The 20,947-nt window shown below is 45.0% G+C and overlaps 1 protein-coding gene across 3 annotated transcripts in view; it reads left to right on the plus strand.

Annotated features, from left to right (window-relative positions):
• The window catches only part of MOB3B (MOB kinase activator 3B), a 96,138-nt gene that overhangs the window by 67,751 nt on the left and 7,440 nt on the right, over positions 1–20,947 (plus strand). For all 3 annotated transcript variants that reach the window (XM_028711671.2, XM_028711674.2, XM_028711672.2), the window contains exon 3: positions 14,239–14,441. In XM_028711671.2, the coding sequence (XP_028567504.1) occupies positions 14,239–14,441 (203 nt within the window). The remainder of the gene's footprint in view (positions 1–14,238; positions 14,442–20,947) is intronic.

Below are 20,947 nucleotides of genomic sequence, written 5' to 3' on the forward strand. Positions count from 1 at the left end.
TGGAGGGGGGAGGATCCATGCAGATAAACTCTACATGGGAATTTTCAGAAAGTCTCATAACCCACTGCATATAGAAAACTAGATATTAGACAGAAAGGCTCTCACATTGTTTTCTGCGTATTGTGAAGCCTGTTTTCCCAGGAGGGAATGTTCAGACATGCAACTCCTCCCTGTCGTCTAATGCAGTCCAAAAACAGCTTGATCACCTTCCCAAATGTTTGTTTTAGATCATGCCAGAGGTATAAAGGGAAATGTCTGCCATGAGTTGGTACCCAGCTTTTCTCCTTTTTGCAAGTTACTACTTGTCTTAAAGTCTGTTAGAGTGTGTGTGTGTGTGTGTGTGTGTGTGTGTGTGTGTGTGGTGTTTGGGGTGGGGGAGAGATTATGATGTTTTAATTGTTTTCTCTACATCTAACAGGGAAAGGGAAAGGCACCCGTGTTAAAAAATCTGACAACCAGCAATCGGTTATTTGAATGAACCCTATATTTACTAGTAATTTTGGCAATGGCATTGCTGCCATATGCATGTGAGCTGGAAACATTAAAACAAGTGATGGTGCATTTGGAAAAAAACCAGGATGGGTAGGAAGTGGGTGGGAATCTTCCTTTAGAATGTGGAAATGAAGGGTTTACTTCTTATCTTTTCTGTCATCTGCCAGACTGGATGCCAGCTTCCCCTGTGATTATGAGAACTCAGCAGTTAATACACACGTTGTCAACCTCCTTCCATTCATTCTATATAGGCAGATCCTGCTTGTGTATGAAGAAGGAAAAGAAGATTCTTTTTAAGTTTCCAAGCGAAAAGTGACCAGTGTGATAATAACCTTGAGGATTTGATCAAGGGCTTATCAAAAAGTTGACATTTAGAAAGTTAAGATATATTGATGAGGGAGGATCTTGTAGTCCCTTTTTCTGTTCATTCTTTACTTCCTTTGTTCATTTCTTGCATATTAGTTTGCTTCTTTTACTGTATTGTGAAAAGAAGAAGCAATTTAGAACAGGGTGCCTAATTGCTTGGTTGTATTGTTTTCTGATCGCTTGGCAGTTTCTTGTGCTGTCTCACTAGCAGCGCAAACCTATTCACGTTTACTCGAAAGTAAATTCCGTGGCCTTCAATGCAGCTTACTCACGGCTGAGCGTGTTTTCGGATTGCAGCCGAAGAGTGTTGGTTTATTGATGAGAACATTAGATATTGGAATAAATATTTATGGGATGGGAGGCGGGGAGGCAGCAGAGGTAAGAGCACAAATTACATTGGCAGTCAGTTGATAAAGATGAACAAACGTTCCTTGAAGCTGAGTCGGTTTATGAATTTGGTTTTCTCTATGCTGAAACACAGCTATTTTGTGTGTTTGAGGTGTCTTTAGTTATTTCCCCGTGTCACTCTGTACATTCTTTGTTCTGTTTCTTCCCCTAGAGACCATTGCTTCTTCTCATACTGACTGTGAACACAATTAGATGGTTATTGTTTTAACTTTGGTTTTAACAATTCAGCCCTGACCATGGGTCCTGCGGGCTAGGGCTGATGGGAGTTGCAGTCCAAAAACAACTGGAGACCTCTAAGTTTGGGAAACCCTGGTCTACTCCGGCCCCCTGCGATGCAGGAATCTCAGCTAAAGCGTCCATGACAGATCGCCATCCAATCTCTGCTTAAAAACTTCTCAGGAAGGAGAGTCCACAACCTCCCAAGGGAGACCGTTCCACTGTCAAACAGCCCTTACTGTCAGAAAGTTCTTCCGTATGTTTAGTCAGAATCTCCTTTCTTGTAACTTGAAGCCATGGGTTCGAGTCCTGCCCTCCGGAGCGGGAGAAAACAAGCTTGCTCCCTCTTCCATGTGACAGATATTTGAAGGTGCCTATCATATCTCGGCTCACTCTCCGCTTTTCCAGGCTAAACATGCCCAGCTCCTTCAACCATTCCGCATAAGGCATAGTTTATCTCAGGCACCCCCAAATTCAGCCCTCCAGCTGTTTTGGGACTACAATTCCCATCATCCCTGATCACTGGTCCTGTTAGCTAGGGATCATGGGAGTTGTAGTCCCAAAACAGCTGGAGGGCCGAGTTTGGGGATGCCTGGTTTATCTATTTGCTTGTTTTTTAACAAAATTAAATGATGTTTTATAGTGTGATGCATTTTGCGATAGGTCAGTATAGAAATACTTTTTATTAATACATAAAGAAATAGAGAGGGGTAATCATCTTCATTTCAGCCAATTTTGTGAAGCAGAAATAAATCTTACAAGCTCTCTCAAGAGGAAATATAAAGCGCAGAACTTCAGTTCAACTAACTGAAATGAGCTAGTTGAAATCCAAGCGCTTAATTAATTACCTCTTTGGGCACATAATGTCATACTTGCATTCCTTCTGCTGATGCTGCAGGGCAGGCTTTTTCCAGCATGCCCAAGAATCATCTGTTCACTCCTAATTGTCTTCCAACTCTAGCAAGATTACAATTAGCAGCCCTTTTCCCAAGGATGTCGTTGTCAGAAAGTATGTGCAGGAGCCAGGCCCTGTGACCAGTAGGACTTTGCAGGACTGGGGCCTTCCTAAGTTTGTTCTGAAGAGGCAATGCACGGCTGCACAGGTGAGGCCGATTGATAACTCACAGCACCTGGTGGCAAGAGCCGGGAAGGGATATAAGGTCAGCATTTCCCTTCGGCTCTTTGCCACAGCAACACGTTCCCTGCCTTACTGCGTTTGGCTACTTGACTCCTTGCTTCCTGATCCTCGGATCCCTGACTTCATGACTCCTTGCTTCCTGATCCTCAGACCCCTGACTTCGTGACACCTTGCTTCCTGATCCTCAGACCATAGCTGGCAACCTTCCCTTTTTTTTGCGGGAAATTCCCTTATTCCAGCGCCGTTTGCCCCTGCTTCCCGATGCTATCCCGGATTGTTAGATATCCCGTAGACTGTCCCCGGGACAGGTGAGGCTGCTGGTCCCTTATTTTCAAGGCTGCTGTTCCCTTATTTTCAAATCTGAAAGTTGACAGCTATGCCTCAGACCCCTGACTTTGTGACTCCTTGCTTCCTGATCCTCGGACCCTTGGCTCCTTGATTTCTGCACTCCCGTTCCTGCTCCATCAAAATAAGGGGTTGTGTATGTAGAGGCGAAGATTTGGGGGATGTGGTCAAGGACTGGCATGTGTGTGGAGAGGTCATTTCCTGTTAGGTCTGTGTGCATTCTTCAACAGTTTGTGAATATTACATGTGGTTCCTGTGGTCTAAATTGAAAATGTCTTATCCTTAGAGGTCTCATTTCTTTGCAACCAGACCCCACTGCTATTAATAGATAAGATAGTTCCATACGATAGTTTTTTCCTCCAGTCCCCGCAAAGGTCCCTGGGATTATGTTGGAAAATGCATATTGTATTTTGAAAAATAAGCACCACAAATCATTCAAAAAGAGACCTGCAGGATAAAGTTGGTCAGTGACCCAACAATTCCTCCTAAACCAGGGGTAGGCAGCCTAAGGCCTGGGGGGCGGATCTGGTCCAATCACCTTCTCAATCTGGCCCTCGGACAATCTGGGAATCAGCGTGTTTTTACATGAGTAGAATGTGTCCATTTATTTAAAATGCATCTCTGGGTTATTTGTGGGGCCTGACTGGTGTTATTACAAGAGTAGAATGTGTGCTTTTATCATCTCTGGGTTTTTTGTGGGGCATAGGAATTCGTTCATTATTTTTTTCAAAATATAGTCTGGCCTCCCACAAGGTCTGAGGGACGGTGGACCTGCCCATGGCTGAAAAAGGTTGCTGACCCCTGTTCTAAACTGCTTCAATTGCTGTTGCACCCATATTTTCCACATACATTTAAATGCATTTAATTTTGAAGCATTTGTTTCAGCCGTTTTGTCGAGGAAGGCCAGGGCGTTGGATCCTCTCCAGGTTTAGCTACCGTTTTCTTATCCTTTCGATAGAGTCTGATTACAGTGATGTCTTTTTTTAGTATCGATGCTGTTTTGCAAGCGTGGCAATGTTGAAGGTTGACCTATAGCCAGTCGAAGTTTTATGGCGCGTTACCATAATAAGGGCCAAGAAGAATTGGCAAAGAAAGGGGGAGGAGCGGGGAGCAATTAAATAAATTGCAATGCGGACAGACCACTGGGAGATCAATGCATAGTAATCACATATTTCACCTGGGCTCGGCGAAGTTGATAGGAAATCATTGCAGCTGTCGGCAACCGTCTTGTGATTCCAATTATTCTTACACGGTAGAATCAGGAGTAGGAAATTTCTGCAGTGAAGCAAGTCTAAAAGGAAGTCAGCATAATCATGGCCCAAAACATTTGGAACAGTGGTATGTTTCGGTGTGATAGACTGTAAGGTGGCATTCAAAGACTATCATCCCCAAAATCCATCTGTTGAATTCTACCAACAGGCTGTAGCAGATGTGTTTGCTTGTTTTAGCACCTAGCTGGCAAAGTTCTACTTCCCCTCCCCTAATCTCAAGGATAAACACCGAGCTGCAAAATGGTCTTAAGGCTACTAAAGGTAAAGGAGCCCTGACAGTTAAGTCCAGTTGCAAACAACTCTGGGGTTGCGGCGCTCATTTTGCTTTACTGGCCGAGGGAGCCGACATTTGTCCGCAGAGAGTTTTCCGGGTCATCTGGCCAGCAGGACTAAGCTGCTTCTGGCAAAACCAGAGCAGCGCACGGAAACGTCGTTTACCTTCCTGCCACAGTGGTACCTATTTATCTACTTGCACTTTGACGTGCTTTCGAATTGCTAGGTTGGCAGGAGCTGGGACTGAGCAACAGGAGCTCACCTCGTCGCGGGGATTCGAACCACCAACCTTCTGATCGCCAAGCCCAAGAGGCTCAGTGGTTTAGACCACAGCGCCACCCGCGTCTTAAGGGTGCTAGAGATACCTATAAAACAACCCATCTGGCTTCCGTGGCTTGAGGCAGTAACTCACAAATGCAGATCAGAGTTCAGATTCTGAACACAGAGGCATTGTTTTAAAAATGGTAGCCCTTTCCTTCCCCTCCCCTCCTTTTAATTTTTTTTTAAAAAAAGACTGATTAAACATTAAACTTGCCTTCTCCGACACACGCGAAGTCAGACCACACATTTCTGCTGCAAAATTGTTCAGATATACTCAGTGAAGGTACTGAATTATTCTAAATAACCAGAGAACTTCTCGTATCTCTAGCCTTGTTTAAGTTACACAGATTGCCAAGGCCATTTTTAAATATTTATTTGACCAGGCAATGGGGATGATGAGGTTAGACGCTCTCCCAGTATGGCCCACGGGAGGAGATTTGACAGCTAAATTGAGGACAGCTAGAGAATTCGTTGTGACACTCTCTTGAGGGATTTATAGCTCACTGAAATAATGAACTCGTGGGATACGAAAAATAATGAAATCCCTTTCCAGGGCAAGTCCCAAATTTGGCGATTGCGACTTTTGTGTTAGTGCAGCATTTGGCCAAAGTCCTTGCCTCATTTTATATATATATATATCTGTGACATTCACAGATAGATAGATATATATATCTGTGAATGTCAATTTTTGGGTTCTAGATTCAGGTAGGTAGCTGTGTTGGTCTGACGCAGCCGAAATAAGTAAAACAATTAAAACAATTGTCCAGTAGCATCTTAGAGACCAACTAAGTTTGTTCTGGGTATAAGCTTTCATGTGCATGCACACTTCTTCAGAACTTCTGGGCTGTGAGTGTGAGGGGTATTTCTTACAGGCTTCCCATAGATGTTTTTAAGTGAGGGTTTTTACTGATTTAAAGTCCAAGGATAGTCAAGTCCAAAGATTGTCAAGTCCAACGATTACAATGTACAGTTCCTGTTGGCAATGCCATTTCATACTGATATCTTCCTTCTGCATCGTCCTGTCTTAAAAGTGTAAAAAACGAACTTGCCTTCGCATTTGTTTGTTACACTTTTCGTTTGACTATCCTTGGACTTTACGACAATAAAAACATATAGAAGGCTAATACAGTGGTACCTCGGGTTACATATGCTTCAGGTTACAGACTCCACTAACCCAGAAATAGTGCTTCAGGTTAAGAACTTTGCTTCAGGATGAGAACAGAAATCGTGCTTTGGTGGCGCGGCGGCAGCAGGAGGCCCCATTAGCTAAAGTGGTGCTTCAGGTTAAGAACAGTTTCAGGTTAAGAACGGACCTCCGGAACGAATTAAGTACTTAACCTGAGGTACCACTGTAGTAATATGATATGTTATTGCCACCACAAACTGTGCTTTGTAATTTTTTGATATGACGATTACAGTTTTATTATTTATAATGTTATGTTACTTCACAGCCAGTTATGTGTGTGTTGTGGTATTCTGAACAGGATTTACGTAATGAGGCAATTGTGGTGTGTGTCAAATCTGCAGAGAGCCCAGCTTGGGACAGAGTTATTTGCAAAAATGGGCTGCGTGCTGGAGCAATGTCTTGGCAGCTCAGCCTCAACACATCTGTGAAGGAGACAGGTCAGTGAGATTGGCAGAGTGCCACCAATGTTTCATGGTTCAGAAATGGGCGGGGCTTCAGTGCTAATCCAAAACTTCCCCCGAGGAAGGAAATGAAATTGGTGCAAACTAGGAACATCATTATTCCTCACCTCTGGGGGGCAAAAGGCTTTCTTTCAAATATTCCCCCAGGTGTGAATGAGAAGACATCATTGTACATCTTTGTGGTTTAGGGAGCTTATGTATGTTTTGTGCAGTTAATGAAAGTCTAGACAGGATCCAAGCAAAGCTATTGTGAGGCTTTGAAAAGGTGTCTAGGTTTCTTCATCAGAATAAAAACACTGTCTGGTTATTGGTATTTTTTGTATTCAGATTGTATTCCTTCCAGCTAAGAAACAGAAAGATTTTCCACCATTCATAGCACATGATATGAATAACCCCATAAATATGTAGATATTCATAATGTGCTGTTCTGTTGCTTCAATGTAATCCCACTCTTATAAGTTACGGTGTTTGCTGTAATGCCTACATATTTGCTGCATCCCAATTATTTGTTGCATTTAAAAAAATAGGTTTTGCAAAAAAGAAACCTGTATGGCCGGGAACCAGGAAGGAAAAAAGCAGCGTTGTTTTCCATGGGACTTCCTTAGGAACTGATTTGCACAGTAAATGTGCTCAGAATTACAATCTCTGTTGATTTGCTGTTTAGGTTGGGGGATCCATTTCTGTTTTCCTGAGAATGCAAAGTCGCCTAAAGGAAATGGGCGTCAGGTTGGTCTCTTTATTGTCAGGAAGCAATAACGACTCTTTGGCAGGTAAAAATGCAAACATTTTGGAAAGCGGATGCTTTAAAGGCCTTTGGTTTGTAATTATCCAGCAGTAAAAGACTGTTGCAATTAGATTTGGAAATGACAGAGTAGGGTTTCTTTTCTCCCCGCCCCCCCAGCGCATGCTTTCCTTCCATGTTTTGGTTCCACTGGGCTTCATTTCTGCTTATAAATGTACAGGAAAGAGATTGGTTGCTCTGGTCTTTCCTTTGCCTTTGCAGAATAAAGTCTGCTGACAGCTATCTCTGCAACGGAACATTAATTCAAGGGAAAACCTGTTAATTGTGTGCAGAGAATGTGCATTTATTGTACAGGAAACGGACCGTGTGGGAAGATCCCATGCAATATTAAGGCATTGTTGCATAATCTGTAAACGTGCCCTATGATATTGGCCAAGTAACGATGGCATGCAAAATATAGGGTACAATATACCATATATCAGGTCCATTAATTTAAATGGGCCTCCACTGGATGCAACCACTCAGGCTGAGGGTATTTTCTTTGCAAGAATACATTTGACCCAATACAACTGAGGGCTCTTTGTTCATATTTTCAAAGTGAGGGGTGGTTCCCCAAAAAGTACCCTTGGTCTGTTGGGTCAAACAGTATTGGGAAATACAAGTCATGGAGGAAAAATTCCAGGAATAGAAAAGCAGTTCCAAAAGTCCTTTTCAATACATCGCCTGCCCTGTGGAATGCCCTCCCAGCAGATGTCAAGGCAATAAACAACTATTTTAGTTTTAAAAGACAACGGAAGACAGCCCTCTTTAGGGAAGTTTTTAATGTCAAATGCTGTATTGTTTTTAGTATTCAGTTGGAAGCCGCTCAGAGTGGCTGGGGAAACCCAGCCAGATGGGCGGGGTATAAATAAATTATTATTATTATTATTATTATTATTATTATTATTATTATTATTATGGCCTGCTTTGCAGCCGAGAAAAGCAAATTTGAAAATATCCAATAAAATAAAATCCAGTTAAGCCACTGAAATGTAACAGTATAGCATACAAACAATTACTGAGACTTCAGAAACCATATGAAAAGTTCCCAGAATCAGAGACAAGGCTTTCCTTTTTCTTAACAGATTGTTTTCCCATTCCTCACCTCTTGAAAATGTTTCTTGCTTTGCTGGCCATAAATTCTCTGTACCTGGTAGGCTTTGGAGAGAGCATGTGTTAAACAAATCTCGGACATAACGGTGTACAGTGGTACCTCGGGTTACATACGCTTCAGGTTACATACGCTTCAGGTTACACACTCCGCTAACCCAGAAATAGTACCTCAGGTTAAGAACTTTGCTTCAGGATAAGAACAGAAATCGTGCTCCGGCGACGCAGCAGCAGCAGGAGGCCCTATTAGCTAAAGTGGTGCTTCAGGTTAAGAACAGTTTCAGGTTAAGAACGGACCTCTGGAACGAATTAAGTACTTAACCCGAGGTACCACTGTACATGGGACGCGGGTGGTGCTGTGGGTTAAACCACAGAGCCTAGGACTTGCCGATCAGAAGGTCGGCTGTTCAAATCCCCGCGATGGGGTGAGCTCCCATTGCTCGGTCCCTGCTCCTGCCAACCTAGCAGTTCGAAAGCACGTCAAAAGTGTAAGTAGATAAATAGGTACTGCTCCAGTGGGAAGGTAAACGGCATTTCCGTGTGCTGCTCTGGTTCACCAGAAGCAGCTTACTCATGCTGGCCACATGACCCGGAAGCTGTACGCCGGCTCCCTCAGCCAATAAAGCGAGATGAGCACCGCAACCCCAGAGTTGGCCACGACTGGACCTAATGGTCAGGGTTCCCTTTACCTTTACCTTACCACTGTACATCTAATTCTTGAACTCCTTTCTCCCTTCCTCTCTCTCTATTTCTGTGTTTTTAGGAGGAAGGGCAACGATGGTATTGATATTTGTGTAGCTTAATGTGCCTGCGCATTGAGCTTCATGTAGCCAGCTGTATGTAAGGGAAGAACACAGTTACTCCATAAAAAAAAGAATTGCAGGCCGGCAATTGCTCTGATCTTCAGTTATTCCAAATTTTCAAATTCTGGGGCAATGTGCTTGGTGCATTTTCTTTCTTGGCTGCCAAATTCTGATCTCTGCTTAAACTTGTTGGTGCATATGCAAACCCTGATCCATTAGTGCTTTGAATGCCCAAGGATAGGCAGCACCTAGAAAAGTGACTATTTTAAAATAGCACGGGTGGTTTAAAAAATGTTTGTGGTTTTAGCTTGCAGCTTTTCAGGTGCTATGGACTAGCTAGAAATAATTTCAAATGACTTCTGCTTGCATGATTATCTCTCTCTCCTCTCCCCCCTTTTCTTGATAAGGCACGGTAAAAGAGGGAAAGGAAATTGCAGAGAAGCTTCAGAAAATATAGGACAGATCTCTGTCATGTCCTCAAAAAGGGAATCTGAGGAACTGTGGCAAATAGTGGGAATGAGACCAAGTTCGAGGCAATAGGGACAGATTGCAAACTGGAACGCTTACTTCCGGGTTTGCAGTGTTTGGGTTCCAAGTTGTTTGAGTACCAAGGTGTTTGCGAACCAAGGTACCACTGTACTGAGAAACAAATTTGCCCATCTCCTGCTGTGCTCCAGATGTCAAGCTTGGCCCCAAGGGATAACATATATCACCTTGTGAAAATCTGCTTTGAAAGGGGAGCTTTTCAAGAGAGAGATGTGAGCAGCGCAAATGAAGGACTGCTCCACGAGTTGACAGCGGCTCTCTGTGCTTTAAGGCCGTTAGAACTGCTTTTCACAGTCCTTTGCTGAGCTGGTGTTTATCACAGCTGACGGCATATAATTTCTCCATTAGAGGTGAGGGCGCTCTGTGATTTGGTAAAGAAAACCGAACGAATGAATCGCCCTTCTCCGTAACGGAAAAACGATGGATGGATCAGGATAATAATCCATACCAAAAAAATAATAATGTAATGAGTCCTCAGGGTGTCTTTAGAAGTAGATCTTAATTTATGCTAACTTTATAACATCAGCTTTTCTTGGGTGGTTGTTTTTATTTTGGTTATATATTTTGTGGTTTTATATTTTGCTTTTGTTCTATGAACCGCCCTGAGATCTCTGGGTATACGGCAGTATATAAATTAATAATAATAATAATAATAATAATAATAATAATAATAATAATAATAAATAATATCACAAGGGTTTCCCAGTGGTGGACCCGTGGTTCCCAACGTGGGGCACACGCTCCACAGGGGGACAATTTCATTTTTAAGGGGGGTGATTTGGAAGCTTGTTCAGACAAAGTTAATGGCCTTTTAGGCTTCCTCCATATGATTAGGAATTCACTTTTTGAATAATAAGAATAATATGTCACGGGGGGAGGGGCATCAGGATTTTAGAGATGCTTAGGTGGGGCATGGCGATAAAAAAGGTTGGGAACCCCTGTTTTAGACCCAGGTCTTATGCCCCACCCAGGGATGAAACTAGGCTTCATTTCACCCAGGTCAAAGACCCAATTTGGCGCCCCCATGCACATTTGCATAAAAACACAAACAGGGTGGGAGCCTCAATGGCGCCCGTCTTGAGACTTCACCCGGGGCAAAAAAACTGACTAGCCCCCCACCGTAACCATGGCTATGTCCCCACTCTTTAGAAAGCCATGTGTATTCTTCTTTCTTCTTTGGCGATCCCTCGTAGCCGAGTAAGATTGTCTTCCATAAACACAGATTTAACAGTGAGTCCGTAAGTGATTGTGGAAGCCAATTCTGGATCCACACGTCCTTCCACAGTGGGGACATTGATTTCCGGGTGGGCAATTGTCTTTTACGACCGCTAGGTGATGACCCCATTGGGCGCGGTAATCCAGACGGGGAAAAGGGGAGGCAGACTATGTTTAGGGCACCTTTTCTAGCCCCTCCCCCTTTTTGGGGTGAGCAGAATGGATCCTAAAAAGGGCTGCTCAGTCATGGATACAGCTGCCAAGCTGCTCAACTGCCTTGTTCCTTGAGTCAGAATGACTGAATCTGTATCCACCACCCATGTGCCGGTTCATGACTAGGGGCTTCCAGATTTCACGATGCTGGCTCCGTTACCATTTGCCGATCGCCATGGGGCTTTTGGGGTTTGGGTTGGGTTTTTGGAAGACGCCTGGGCGTGAATTTGTTTTATGTCTGTAGATCAGTGCACTTGTTCCATGGTAGCACTCCTGCCTATCTCAAGCATTAGGTTGCTGCAGAGCTCTCCAACACTAGTAAACCAGAGGTTAAACTACACAAAGAGCACGGGAAGCTGTGTATCACAATATGCACAAGGGCAGCGCTCTCTGATTTTCTAGGACCTGCCTATGGCCCATTCCCAGAAACTCACAACCACTGCTAAACTGGTTGTGTGTTTTTTTACCACGCTGAACATTCCATTTTGTGCCTGGAGAGCAATTAAAGCCCCATCCATAATGTGTACATCAGCTCTTAAGACATCTATGGAACATTGAAACTTTACTTTCTGCCCACCCTCTAGATCAGGGGCCAGCAAACCTTTTCAGCAGGGAGCCGGTCCACTGTCCTGGATGAAGGATGGATGGCGGTTAATAGATAGAGGTTGAATCCTGACAAGAGAGAAGTACTGTTTTGGGGGGACAGGAGGCGGGCAGGTGTGGAAGACTCCCTGGTCCTGAATGGGGTAACTGTGCCCCTGAAGGACCAGGTGCGCAGCCTGGGAGTCATTCTTGACTCACAGCTGTCCATGGAGGCACAGGTCAATTCTGTGTCCAGGGCAGCTGTTTATCAGCTCCATCTGGTACGCAGGCTGAGACCCTACCTGCCCGCGGACTGTCTCGCCAGAGTGGTGCATGCTCTGGTTATCTCTTGCTTGGACTACTGCAATGCGCTCTATGTGGAGCTACTTTTGAAGGTGACCTGGAAACTACAATTAATCCAGAATGCAGCAGCTAGACTGGTGACTGAGAGCGGCCGCCGAGACCATATAACACCGGTCTTGAAAGACCTACACTGGCTCCCAGTACCTTTCCGAGCACAATTCAAAGTGTTGGTGCTGACCTTTAAAGCCCTAAACGGCCTCAGCCCAATATACCTGAAGGAGCGTCTCCACCTCCATCGTTCTGCCCGGACACTGAGGTCCAGCGCTGAGGGCCTTCTGGCGGTTCCCTTATTGCGAGAAGTTACAGGGAACCAGGCAGAGGCCCTTCTCGGTAGTGGCGCCCTCCCTGTGGAACGCCCTCCCACCAGGTGTCCAAGAGAAAAATAACTACCAAACTTGTAGAAGACATCTAAAGGCAGCCCTGTTTAGGGAAGCTTTTAATGTTTAATAGGTTATTGTATTTTAGTGTTTTGTTGGAGGCCGCCCAGAGTGGCTGGGGGGACCCAGCCAGATGGGCGGGATATAAATAATAAATATCTTATCTTATCTCAGACCTTGTGGGGGGCCGGACTGAATTCCTATGCCACACAAATAACCCAGAGATGCATTTTGAATAAAAGGACACATTCTACTCATGTAAAAACACGCGGATTCCTGGACCGTCGGCTGGATTTAGAAGGCAATTGGGCCAGATCCGGCCCCTGGGCCTTCGTTTTCCTACCCATGCTCTAGATTGTTGTCCATCCTAGAAAAGGTCCGGACTTGTACAAACGCATGCATACACGTGCGCAACTCAGTACAGGAGTTATTGCGGCAGCGTGAATGGGATTCAGCTTGCATGAGCTCTCCAGCCGTAGGGCTGGAAGTTGAATCAGATCAGCTTCAGGTTCTTTCCAGACCTGCCACCACATCTGCGAGGAGGATATTTTAGGAGCCTGAAGTGCGTGGCTGGAAAGCTTGCAAATCTGTTGTGTAATAACTTGGCAATTTGTGAAGGGGGTGGGGGGCGGAATATAGCTGGAGCCCCCCCAGGATTGTAAACTCCAGGTTAACCGAATCTTTCTGTCATTCTCCTTTGTTCAGAGACTGGATCTTGACTGAGTCAGTGGTGCTGCTTGAACTACAGCCAGTTACTTCATCCAGGAGTAAATTCTTTTCTTCTATTTCAGCAAGTAGCTGCTAGCTCAGAAATTCCACCAAGCATCTTTTCTTCTCCCAATAATGACAGCAGCTCAGTGATCTAATTTAATGTCTTTATCCTTCTTTGTCTGCCCACTGTGACTGCTTTTGTTAAAATCGGTCTCCGCTGTTGGAGATTATCGTATAAGTTTTCGTCTTCGTCTTCAGCCACTTTTAAGTCTTTTTAAAATCATGATTATTATTTTGCAACAACGCACCAGGAATTATTAAGTGCATATGGGCTATTTGCCAGTGTAGATTTTTAACAATGGGAAGAATGGAGCCATTATGTTGTGGGATCTGTGGGCAGTATACAAATTTAAATAACAATAATAATAATAATAAACAAATAAGCGGGAAAAGGTAAATTACCCAAATATAAATTGTTTTGCTTTACTTATTTACTTGTCTTTATCTTGTATTTTATTCTGTGAACCACACTGAGATCTTATGATGAAGGACACTATACAAATCAAATAAATAGACTGAAATCAAATCAATAATGTAGGCTGTTCTGGAGAACAGGTTGTGCTTTGCGACTGATTTACTTCTGAAGGAGCACTGTCCTCTTTGTTATAGAAGCAGTGTTCAAAACTAGCCAGATGCCAGGCGCATTTTGCGACTGGCGCAGGTCCAGTTGTGACCGCGTGGAGATCTCTGGGTGCCCAGTTGGCAAAGCGGGTTCTCCTTCATGGAGAGCACAGGTTGCGGTGGGGGCAACCAAGACATCCCTCTTTTGCTGGGTGGGTTAGTATAGATGGCCACAAATCTGATTGGGTACCCCTCAGTCGTTGGGGATAATTTGGTGTTGCAATTTTATGAGTGACTGTTGAGGGGCTGTTTATTCCCTGTGCGCAGCGTTGAGCTTCCTCTTTTCGCTGCGTGCATCGGATCACCCTCCCTATACTTACAACAACCGCCATCATGACAGGGTGGGAGATCTCAACCCCCTCTCCTTTTCCGTTCCCAGGCGTGCCGTTCCCAAAGAACTTCCTTCAGATCTGCAAGAAGATCTTGTGCCGGCTCTTCCGGGTCTTTGTCCACGTCTACATCCACCACTTTGACCGCATTATCATCATGGGGGCTGAGGCCCACGTCAACACCTGTTACAAGCACTTTTATTATTTCGTGACGGAGCTCGCCCTCATAGACCGCAAGGAACTGGAGCCTTTGGTAAGTGTTTAGTGCTTTATTTATTTATTAGCCACGGAGGGAAATGCAAAGCCAACAGGGGCAGCTGCTCCTTCCTTGGTCAAGGGTTTTGGTCAGGCCAGTCTTCCACTCAACATGGACCTTGATTTCTCACTGGTGGCAGAAGTGAGAATGAGTCTCTCTTCAGTTCTGCAGTTCCGGGGCAGAATGAAGAAACCAAAGATCTGTTTTTGTTGGCTTTCCAGATTATGTTATCCTGCAGATCTCCTGGCCCAATAGAGCCCTACCAGTTTTCTACCAGCCCTACCAGTTTTCTGTCAGTTTCCTTGGTGTATTTTGTTGTGAAGGGAAGTCATGGCACTGACCCATGCCTCGGATGTAATTTCAGTTCCCCTGGGACTTGTAAGTCTTTCCAGAATTGGATTGATCCTGCTGGGAGTTATCAAGATCGATTTTTCATTCAACCCAGAAGGGTCCTGTTTGTCTCTCCACCCCTCCAATCCATCTGTGTAAGAAAGCTTGCACATCATATTGCTTAAGTACGGCATGAATAATTTCCCCCCTGTGAGCGCACGGCTGTGTGTTGGCTTTTAACCGAATCCAGCTACAATTGCACAATCTACAGGTTGTAGTTGATTGCTTTGCTAAGTTTAATTAATGTAATGGAGCTGCATTTCGGGGGAGTAAGAAAAATCATTCATAATAAAGAGCAAGGAGTGTTTCGAAAGCAGATTCTGGTTTTTCCTTGCCAAAGCAAGACGCTACCAAGCAGCTAACTTTTTATATTTGATTAAGAATATAAAGTAAACAAACAACTACATCACCTGTTTGTTGGACCTTCTAGCTATGTGGAAATCTACACGTGGTTGCAAAGGGCCTGAGAATGTACACCCAAGTTTATGTACCCAATGCGTACTTTGAAACTTTATCTCAAGGTTCAGGGGGCATTTGCGGGGGGGGGGGAGAGGTATATGCAAGTCTAAACACCCACTAGACCTCATCCTCTGAGGCAAGCCATTTCATGAGAGAGGCACATTGTCGCTCAAGTCCTGGGAAGTCTCAAAATATTAGTATTTGCGTAGTACAAGCCAGTATTTTAAGAACGAAACTGTTCCAAGTGTGTCCCTCCATACCCATGAAACTGACCCGGCAAGGTTAATCTTTTTTATGCAATGCTAAATACTGCTCAATTATTAACTTGTCGCTCACTCATTTAGTCCTGGTTTTTCCCTTTTGTTTCTAAGAGGCTCTCCCATCCCCTCCTAGAAAAGGACGGGAGAGAGAGAGAGAATAAATAAAGAACAGGATTGTTGTCTCTATGGATTTCCTAGTGCTTGTTGAGCAATTACAAAGTGGGGAGGCAGGATTCACAAAGGGAGCTTCCCAGTGAACAGAAGTAAGTTTTACTGAGCCCAGTGAGTTTCAGAAAACTTCAGGCATGCTCTGTGTGCCTTTGACTTCCAACTGTGAATCACAGAATTGTAGAGTTGGAAGGGACCCCCAGGGTCATCCAGTCCACCCCCCCCCCACAATGCATGAATCTCAGCTAAAGCATCCAGGACAGACCCTCATCGTTCTGCCCGGACACTGAGGTCCAGCTCCAAGGGCCTTCTGGCGGTTCCCTCTCTGCAAGAAGTGAGGTTACAGGGAACCAGGCAGAGGGCCTTCTCAGTAGTGGCACCCACCTTGTGGAACGCCTCCCATCAGATGTTAAGGAAATAAACAACTACCTGACATTAAGAGGACATCTGAAGGCAGCCCTGTTCAAGGAAGTTTTTTTTTGTGTTTGACATTTTAATGTATTTTTAATCTTTGTTGGAAGCCGCCCAGAGTGGCTGGGGAAACCTAGCCAGATGGGCGGGGTATAAATTATTAATTTTATTATGGCCATCCAACTTCTGCTCAGAAAAACCGCCAAGCAAAGAGAGTCCACAGTCTCCAAGCCGTGACTGTAATTCCCTCACCTCTTGTTTGTGAGATATTTTTTCTAAAAAAAATTAAGTTCATTTCATTATTTTTAGCATTATTGGTGCATTCTGCCTTCCGGCGTTAATTATTGGAATGTGATGATTATGATGGCTTGATTGAGAGGTTTCTTTGAACACTCTTTGAGTTGTTCATACAGTCAAGGGGTGTGTATATTCTGTTAAGTAATCTCCATATCAAAGATATGTGTTGCATGGATGGGGGGGGGGGGGAGACCATGAGATTATGGACGGAGCTCGCAGGTGAAGGGAAGAGGTGGAAAATGCTAACAGGGACATGGATCGATGGAGGAAGAGCATCATCGTGCTGAGAGTCTTGCTGACCGGTTCTGCAAGGTTTTGGGGGCAGTGCTGCGGTTATAGCACATGAGCTGCGCACAACTCGAGCCTCAGTTCAGCCAGATACTGATTCTATGTTTATAAATAGGAGTAATCGCCACATTTTGTGCTACCCACCTCCCTCAGTTGACGTGTGTGCTTGGAGAAATTAGGGGAAAGAAATACATCAATAATAAAATATGCAAATACAAAGTCCATCGTAGCGTTGGGCAAGGTGAAATCTCCCAGCGCTCCCCCTAAATCTGTTTTGGAGCATATTTAGGGGTTGGTTCGTGGAGGTAATTCTACCGTAACTGCACTAATTCAGTTGAATATTGCTCAGAGTTGCAGGGAATTGCAAAGAGCCACAGAGAGTGGCTGCTCGTGTTACTATTGGGGAGTCACTTTTAGTCCCAGAGCCAAATGCCATTCTGAGCAACGGTCCAGAGGTTGCATGCCTGAGATTTTACCTTCATACAGTAGGCTACTTTCTACACACACACCCCTCTATATCAGGTGTGAGGAACTTTGGCTCTCCATATCTTGCAGAACTACAATTCCTGTCAGCCCCAGAAGCATGGCCAATGGCCCTAGGTTTTGGGAGTCATAGTTCAACAACATCTAGAGAGCCAAAGTTTTTCCACACCCAGTCTATATCGTCCTAGGTAAAGGTAAAGGGACCCCTGACCATTAGGTCCAGTCGTGACCGACTCTGGGGTTGCAGCGCTCATCTCGCTTTATTGGCCGAGGGAGCCGGTGTACAGCTTCCGGGTCATGTGGCCAGCATGACTAAGCCACTTCTGGCGAACCAGAGCAGCGCACGGAAACGCCGTTTACCTTCCCGCCAGAGTGGTACCTATTTATCTACTTGCTCTTTGACGTGCTTTCGAACTGCTAGGTTGGCAGGAGCAGGGACTGAGCAACGGGAACTCACCCCGTCACGGGGATTTGAACCGCCGACCTTCTGATCGGCAAGTCCTAGGCTCTGTGGTTTAACCCACAGCGCCACCCGTGTCCCTATTGTCCTCCATCCAAGGAAATGAGCAGCATTTCCTTCAGACTTTTGCAGGAATCTTCTCCATTAAATCTTCGTTTGCCATGTTCATAGATCTAAGGAGAGCTCAGTTCAGGTTGCAACAAGTATATAATTAAAAAGGGAACATTTTGCATTTCTTGATGGCTAAATACCAAGGCAGCTGCTTATTTCCGTGCACGTTGAAAATCTGTGCGCAGGTTTGCTTTGCCTCACGTCCACGTTGCTTTCATAATTAATTGGATGTTTAAATATGGGACTGTAATTTTGCAGTGCTGGCATTTGGAATTATGTGAGAGTGTCATGTTTGTTTTTCACTTAGCAAACGGCTTTGTGTTGGTGCCTTTGTTGATTGGCCTTTATGGGCACGGAATGATTTAAACGAGGAGGAGAAATCTGCTTCTGTTTTGAAATTGCAAACATTCACAAGCCCACAGAGTCTTTTCATTTAGGTCTGCGTAGGCTCACGGGTTTGCTTAGACCGTTGAGTCATCTTGTTGCGTTGCAGCTTTTTAGTCTGCTTCCAATTCAGATGTTTCCAGCTGAAGAGCATCTGTTTCTTATGCAGAAGGCCCCACGTTAGACCCCTGGCATCTTCAGGTGGGGCTGGGAGAGGACCCCCCGATTCTCTGGGCATGCCTTGCGTGGCGATCCCTCCCCCACCCCCAGTTGGAGTAAATAAAGACACTGGACACCAGAATTTAGGTTGATGGGCAAAAAATGGCCACAACTTTATTGGTTACAGGTAAGAGCGGTATTGGCTTTTAGGCATTGGTCCTATCAGACTATCCGGCATAGAACCGGAAAGGGTTAACACCAACAGGGGGAGCCCCTGAGATGCACATCCCTAGGCGCTCCCCGAGGGGTCACCGCCCGGGAGCGCGCTTTAGGCCCTAGCCTCCATAGGTTTCGGACAAGGCAACGCCCCCCGGAGTCCTTTATCGGACTACCCTTAAATATTTGGGGGAGGTGATAGCGCTCCTCCCCCCTGACTCATCTGCATAATAATACCCCTACCAATGCCTAACCACCACACTTGGGATTTGGCGCCTACTTCAGAGGTCAGTGGTGCGCGCAGCAGTGGCCTTCATCGTGGCAGGGTACACCTATACTGTGGGATTTAACATTCTTAGAATTTTTCCCCGTTGTAGTGGCAATCCATCTATGGGCTGAGCAGTTCAAAGACCACAGGGTCTGCTTTTGGACGGACAACCAGGCAGTGGTTTCAGTCCTAGACAAACACTCATCACGGTCTCCCAGGGTGGCTGCTCTCTTGCGGTCTTTTGTCCTTTCTTGCGGCTAAATTTGTATGTCTCGGCCAAATTTATACCTGCCGTTAGTAACAGCATTGCGGATGCTCTGTCTCGTTTCCAGATGGCTCGCTTTCGCTCATTAGGAGAGAACACCCCGATTCTCTGGGCATGCCTTGTAGGAAGATAAGACTGCTGTAGACCAGGGGTCAGCAAACTTTTTCAGCAGGGGGCCAGTCCACTGTCCCTTAGACCTTGTGGGGGGCCGGACTATATTTTGGAAAGAAAAAAAATGAACGAATTCTTGTGCCCCACAAATAACCCAGAGATGCATTTTGAATAAAAGGACACATTCTACTCTTGTAAAAACACCAGGCAGGCCCCACAAATAACCCAGAGATGCATTTTAAATAAAAGGACACATTCTACTCATGTAAAAACTCAGATTCCTGGTCCGTTCGCAGGCCAGATTCAGAAGGCGATTGGGCCGGGTCTGGCCCCCGGGCCTTGGTTTGCCTACCCATGCTGTAGACCATGTGTGTCCCACATATGTGAGTTGCAACTAAAATGTGAGGAGGGTACCAGCTTGCGGAAGCCTAAGCTATGGCAAAATGCTGAGATATGAAGCCAGATGCTCTGGAGGATGGGATCAAGACCCACCCTTCACACCTGAAGTGGTAGATGATGTTTCCCCATTTTATAGGCATAAAAACTACAGAGAAGACACTCATGTATCAGAATGACTTAGTGGTGAATGACAGCTTTGCTGTCTAGGCCATTTTTTAATCATCTTTAAAAAAAAAAATAGACTCACACCATTACACTTGGTTCCTAGGCAATGGTTGCACAGGCAGAAAATTCATCTCATTCTACATAAATCAGCTCTCAGAAGCTGTAAAAGAGAGGGGTACTTTGGCATGGCCCTTTAGTGCACTTGCAGCAAAGGGAGAGATGATAATTAATTAAATTTCTGTACCTCCCTTTATCCCAAGATCACAGAGCGGCTTACAAGATAAAAACACAAAATGCCTTACTATAGTAACAAAAAACAATAATACTCCCCACCCCACCCCCCAGAGTTTAAAAGGTAAAGGGACCCCTGACCATTTGGTCCAGTCGTGACCGACTCTGGGGTTGCGGCGCTCATCTCGCTTTATTGGCCAAGGGAGCCAGCATACAGCTTCCAGGTCATGTGGCCAGCATGACTAAGCCGCTTCTGGCGAACCAGAGCAGCGCACGGAAACGCCGTTTACCTTCCCGCCGGAGAGGTACCTATTAATCTACTTGCACTTTGACATGCTTTCGAACTGCTAGGTGGGCAGGAGCTTGGACCGAGCAACGGGAGCTCACCCCGTCGCAGAGATTCGAACCGCCAACCTTCTGATCGGCAAGTCCTAGGCTCTGTGGTTTAACCCCAGCGCCACCAAGACCATAGGTTAATTACTCAAACCTTTACAAACTCAAGGATTTAAGATGCCTACATCTTAAAAATACACCTGAGACAGCATTTGTTTAACCCAGATACAGAACCAGATAGGAATCTTAGTTTGTGTGTGTTTATTTTCCCATTTCAGAGCTTGGGATAACCAGTTAGGAGTACTTTGATCGTAAACATTTGAGCCTGGGACTGTCTGAGGATAGGATCTGGAGTGAGTGAGGCAAAAGCTATTTTGCAGGACCAGTGTTTTCCAGATATTCTCCTGTTTGTATTCCCAGGGTATTTCAGAACAGAGAAGCTCACAGAGGGTCATCTTTTAATGATTGGGAGAGAAGGCCGGGAGTGGTCCAAAAGCTGTTTTGTGGAGCAGATGTGTTTAATTCCAACATCCTCCTTCAGGATGCATCTGCACCTTTGAATCAAACAGGGAATTTGGAAAAGTGGGCAAGTAACCACCTGTAATTCATCTCTCTTTGGAAGGCTGTACCGTTAAAAATAGTCCC

This window comes from Podarcis muralis, chromosome 17, assembly GCF_964188315.1.
Source record: "Podarcis muralis chromosome 17, rPodMur119.hap1.1, whole genome shotgun sequence".
Lineage (NCBI taxonomy): Eukaryota > Metazoa > Chordata > Lepidosauria > Squamata > Lacertidae > Podarcis > Podarcis muralis.